The sequence below is a fragment of the Alosa alosa genome, chromosome 2 (assembly GCF_017589495.1).
Source record: "Alosa alosa isolate M-15738 ecotype Scorff River chromosome 2, AALO_Geno_1.1, whole genome shotgun sequence".
Classification (NCBI taxonomy): Eukaryota; Metazoa; Chordata; class Actinopteri; order Clupeiformes; family Clupeidae; genus Alosa; species Alosa alosa.
Window position 1 is genome coordinate 25355513 of NC_063190.1, and position 6009 is coordinate 25361521.

The window sequence follows — 6009 nt, forward strand, 5'->3', positions numbered from 1 at the left end:
CACAATAATTCTTAGGATGAATGACATGTAGTTGATGTGTAATATGAAAATGGGCAGATGGGTGTAAAAAAACATATACTGCACTACCTCCAGATATATTTGTTCTAGGTATGGATATAATGATATGGATCATTATAGCTAGTGACACCTACTGTACCTTTTATTACATTTGCATTTGGTGATAATTTGCCAGCAGGCATATGGATAATTAATACCGTGTGCAAATGCAAAGACTTGGAAACATCAATCAAAGTACAGTGTTAACCACTTTTCACAACTAGTGGAAGATTTATTCACAAAAGACATTTCTGTACATGAACAAAAAAAACTTTTACAATCACCCTCACTTTGTCATTTCCACCTCTAGATTCCACCAAGCGGAATGACCAAGTATCCCATTCCAACCCCCTCCATTTCATCCTTAATATGCATATTCCGAGTCTCTGCCTCCGTCTTTCAGTCCTCCTCCTTTTCAATGTAGGACTTCTCTGCTGTCCGCGCCATCTGGCGGGCCAGGAACCTCTCCCTGGCCGAGCTGACCGTCTGCTCGTTGCTGCGTTTAGCAAACTTACTGGGCTCAGGGGCGGTGCTGGCTGCAGCCGTCTCCTCATCTGGCGTCTCTCTTTTCTTTTCCTCACTTTTCTCTTTCTCTGACGTTTTCTCTCGCTCCTTTTTGTCGTTCTGGGCTCTGTTGTCGTCATTGTTGTTGTTGTTGGTTCCTTCTTGTTGGTTCTCTCTCTCTCTGTTCTTGTGGCTCCCTTGTTCTCTGCTCTCACGCTCTCTCTCTTCATTTCTAGCCTTATCTCTATCTCTCTCTCTTTCTCTGTCTCTAGGCTCCCCCCTCCCGTGTCTGTCCTCCCTCTCCTTTTCCTTTCTTCCTCTACTCCGATCATCATCTCTCTCTCGATCCCTTTCTTTCTCCCTCCTGTGCTCCTTCTCATCCCTTCTATGACTGTGCCTGTCATCCCTCTCTCTGTCTCTATCCCTCTCTCTGTCCCTCTTCCTCTCTCGGTCCCTGTCTTTGCTGTCCTCTTCTCTACTGCCTGGTGAGGGGGATCTCTGTTTCCTGTACTGCCGCTTGGAATGGCCGCTGTTGTGGGACGACTTGTTAAACTCGGTCTTCACGTCTCTGGGCTCGTCCTCGTCGGCAGAGTCAATGTCACGTGGAGGGGGAGGAGGAGGAGGAGGAGATGGAGGAGGTGTATACTCTTCTTTCACCTTTGGTTTCACATCCCTTTGAGAGAAACAGCAGATTAATATCAAGAGGACTTAAGGAAGTGCTCTTAAGCACTGTCAGTTTACTATACTAAAAGGTCCTTAAAACTAAGATAGGAGAATTTTGATAATGTCTGTGGTGAACAAGATTGCCAAGTTATGAAATATAGCAAATACACCATGCTCTAAAGTCTGCATTCTCAGTGTAACTCTGTGGCTTACCTGTGAGTAGTCCCATCAGGTATTGCTTCTTCTCCAACCTGCTGATTCAGCAGGTGTCGGTAAAACCCACTAAGGTCCTTTTGCTTTTTCACATCCAAGGCAGCTACAGTATTCGAACACAAACAAGATAGCACAGATTGGGGTCTGGTAAATCTATATGCCAATACACAAGATCACAAAGCATTACTGAGTCGCTCAAGGATGCCCCAACTAGCATGTTCCAGCCATGTCCAATCATCAAACAACATGATACTGAGGTCAAGGTAACATTTTTTAATGTGGACATACACCTCCCATCTTCCTGTTACTACTTATCTGTGATATTTTAAACAAAGGAGTACACATTTAACATGACTCTTCATAGGGTCAAGATATGTGGAGGTATTTGATTACATCTTTCAAATAATCACATGTGCTTCTTACCTTCCATCGCCTCCTCCCTCTTCTCTCTCTCCAGTTCCTCCTCTCTTTCTTTGAGCTTTTGCCGGTAAGCAGATGTAACGTAGGCATCCTTGTCTGCAAACTTCTCCCCTTCAGCTTCCCTTTCTTTCTGGATCTTTCTCTCATCTCTACGCTCCTGTTCCTTTTTCCGCTCCTCTACTGCTCTCATTAACTGGTTTATGTACTTGGGCTGAGGGGGAATTTGTAAAAAACAAATTACACACAAATGTGAGGCGCTGGATAGAAGAGATTCAAAAACAGGTTATGGCACCTTGATATTCTAATATCTATTGACACTTCATTTCAGTTACAATAATTCATATTTCTTGAGCTTCCCTGGTAATTTAACTGCAAAGTGCAATTGTTTGTTGAAATTAAGTAAAAGCATGGGGTACAGCATATAGCATAGCATGTAGGTAAAACTAACAGGAATTTCAAACTTACCTTCTTGTCTGTGCCTCCAAGGATTTTCTGATGACTCTCAAGCCTTTGTTTCTGAATATCATCATACACACTGTCATACTCGTAAACACTACTGTCCTGCTCCAGTGCTTTATGCATCTCCAGCTTGGTCTAATAACAAAATAACAAAACCATTTTGTACACTCAGTCACAACAGGTAGTAGTAGACTGAGGTAATAAACAAAACAGTGGCAGAAGTCACATTTGGCATTCATACTGTTTTTCATTTAATTAACAGTCATCCTACCTGTTTCATCATCTTCTTCTTAATGGCCTCCTTCTGCAAACTCTTCCCAACTGATGTCTAAGGAAAACATGTTTACACTGTCAGTTGACTGGTCAGTCACCCAGCAGCTACTTTGTTTCAAAGTAATCATATATAACAAGGCAAGTAAACATGGCCTACATTCTTTATTCATGTCCCGAGAACATTAACAATCTTTGATACATTACATTGGTAGACATATATTAACCATGTTTACTAGCTAACCTGAGTAATAAAGTCAACGTCGCATTACTTTCAACAGTTCATTACCTCTTCGTCAGAATCATCTCCAAACACAGATGATGCTGGGAGAGTTTTGGCTGCCTGGCTTTTTTTCTGGGATAGGATTAACCCGTATCTGAAATAGAACAGAAGGAGAGTACAAGGTTAGTTATGATTAGGTAACTATCTAGTTGATGTATTCACAACGATATCTGAGCACAGCAATGAGCAGATCATTTTTATGTTCGGTTGTTATGGCTGTGCATAACCAAAATATTGTGTGCATAACGTTACTTTGTCTATGGTGCGTACTCATGACTTTCTACTTAATGACCTATAATGCTTTTAAGTGCAGTCGTGTGGAACATAAGGTATTGTAGTTACAACAATATTGTACAGGAAACATTAAAAACACAGTACATTGGCTGGATAGCTGGCATCTATACGAGGTAATAACTATTTATTTATTAGCCATCTGACGTAGCTAGCTAAGTTAGCTAGCAAACAAACTGTATTGCTAGTTAGCTGGCAAGAGTGGCCTATTAGTTGGCCAGATGCAGAGATTATACATTTGCTTAATAATGAATTTCCATTCAAAGGAATACAAATCAAAAAGTTACTTTTCTATGCATTGAATGATAGTCGAACCGAGTCGAACTCACTTTTTTACAGGAGCCGCCATGTTTCCCCGTCTTGTTTTTGTTCTTCATTTGTTCGTCTGAGAATCCAGTTCAGGTACATTGCCGCCACCTATTGAGCAGGAGTAGGCCCGTTTTACTTGATGAGCCCTGACAACCTGCAATACACAAATTACTAATTTGTTAAATTATTAATTTAAAAAGTCACAGTGACTTTCAGCATTTCGTGATCATTGTAGCCCATGAGGACCTGGTGTTTGGATTGTGTAGTTAATTGTTCTCTTTTACATCTAGTATGCAAAGGTATCCAGATTTTTTGTTAGGCCATATGACTCAGCCCATTTCCCCCCACAAATGTCTTCCCTCTTTTTCTCTGTCCCACATGCCTTGCATAATGGTACATCTATCACATGTGTCTTAAATTTGATGTGTAAAACAAGTGCAAATTGGAGATTACCACTTTTACATTACATTTAGCAGACACTTCTTGACCAAAGTATATGTCAGCTATATTACAAGGGATCACATTGTCCCCGGAGCAACTTGGGGTTAAGTGCATTGCTCAAGGGCACAACAGTGGAAGCCGGGAATTGAACCGACAACTTTCAGGCTACTGCACGCTAGCCCAGCTCCTTATCCACTACACTACCACCACCCCACTGCACAGGATTTAAACATACCACTTACCACATTTACAGAGGGTGGCCTTGCTGCAGGGCATGCATGGAACTTCTTCACACTGCATGTTTTCTCACTGACAAACCTCCAGAAAAAAAATCTCACAACTGTTGTATTCTTGCTAGACATACAAATCCAGAGCTATTGCAGTGTCGGATGGACGGGAGGGGGGTTGGGCTGGGAGGGGGGGGCAAGAATCTAGCAAGAATACAACAGTTGTGATCTTTGCACTGCAGTGCTTTTTTTGCACTACCTCCACACCCTCTACCATGACATCTGACTGCATCACTTCCACTTACAGTATGCATACTGCATCACAGTGTCAGCTCCCTGCCTGAAATCCAAAATCTGTTGGATAGACTATCTAAATTGTATTCCACTTAAAGTGTTGTAAGTGTTTATCTTGTTCGGTGTGCCTATGAGTGTGTTAAGTAAGTAAGTAAGCTACTTGATGCATTTTCCACAATATAAAGTATCTATCTATCTAGATATAGGACTGTGGGTGTTTTAATAGCCTGCAGTTGGTATTTACAGATTTCCATAAGTTGCTATAATTAAGAACAGCAAATTAGAGGGAGAAATAGAGAAGAAGAGGAGGTCACAATTGATCTGCTATCACAGTGTTTCTCAAACTTTTTCAGACCAAGGACCACTTAACCAATAAAAAAAACCTCACGGACCACTAGCTAAAAGAAAGAGTTAACCTACTTCAACCGTATATATTACACAATAGGCCTCCTCACCTTCCTTTTTGTGTCAGAGGATTCATATGATTTAAACTGGCATAGCTTACATAGGCATGTTGCAGAACTGTTTGGATTTACATACAAGTTGGTTCAACCTTGCAAGATATTATATTTTATCATGTCTGCTCGCGGACCACCAGTGGTCCCCGGACCACACTTTGAGAAACACTGTGCTATCACATCTCCACAGCTACTCAAAAGGATCAGTTATCTGCAAACTGAATTGTGTGCAGTGCAATGTCTTTGGGAACTATGAAAACAATTGGGGATATTTACAGGCTATTTATTTATACAATTATTACGTTTTTACTAGTTTTTACTATTCTGCAAGTGCACTGGCAGAATAGGCCTACATTGTGGCAAGTATGCCTTACAATTCAGAGACAGTAATATTATAATGTATAAGTATATATACTTTTTTGATCCCGTGAGGGAAATTTGGTCTCTGCATTTAACCCAATCGGTGAACTAGTGAAACACAAACAGCACACAGTGAGGTGAAGCACACACTAATCCCGGCGCAGTGAACTGCCTGCTACAACGGCGGCGCTCGGGGAGCAGTGAGGGGTTAGGTGCCTTGCTCAAGGGCACTTCAGCCGCGGCCCACTGGTCGGGGCTCAGAACCGGCAACCCTCCGGTTACAAGTCCAGAGTGCTAACCAGTGGGCCACGGCTGCCACAAAGTAACGAATTACTTTGAAATGACAGTAATAAGCAATACATAATACATTACGATTCTGAAGTAACTTGCCCAACACTGGTGTCAAGTAACCAATATTGGCCTCTTAGGCCTACTGAGACTTTGATAGAACGTTTTTATTTTATTTGTTTAGTGTTGTTTGGGGAGGGGGGGTCAAACAAACAGAGAGCACTAGCATTGTTCACTGCTCTAACGAAGCTTTTAAAAAGTAAAAAGCACCGCAGGTTATTTTTATAGCTGATAAAAGATAATCTTTGTAGCCTATCTACCTACCTACCTACCTACAGTGTCGGTATTGCATAACTGTAAAAGCCCACAAGCGGATTACATTACTCCTCGTTGAAGAATCCGAAGCTAGGATTGGTAGATTTCACACAGCCCCTTTATGAGAAAACCTGATTGGTCTTTGGTGTTGCCTGTT

General features: G+C 41.6%; 1 protein-coding gene across 1 annotated transcript; it reads right to left on the reverse strand.

Moving 5' to 3' along the window:
- Positions 1–253: 253 nt before the first annotated feature.
- Positions 254–3595, reverse strand: nsrp1 (nuclear speckle splicing regulatory protein 1). The gene is made up of 7 exons (XM_048235713.1): positions 3490–3595; positions 2876–2963; positions 2588–2644; positions 2323–2451; positions 1861–2068; positions 1438–1540; positions 254–1234 (listed from the first exon to the last, which is right to left on the reverse strand). The coding sequence occupies exons 1-7, from the start codon at positions 3507–3509 to the stop codon at positions 457–459; spliced, it is 1383 nt and encodes a 460-aa protein (XP_048091670.1). The 5' UTR covers positions 3510–3595; the 3' UTR covers positions 254–456.
- Between the last annotated feature and the right edge of the window lie 2414 nt (positions 3596–6009).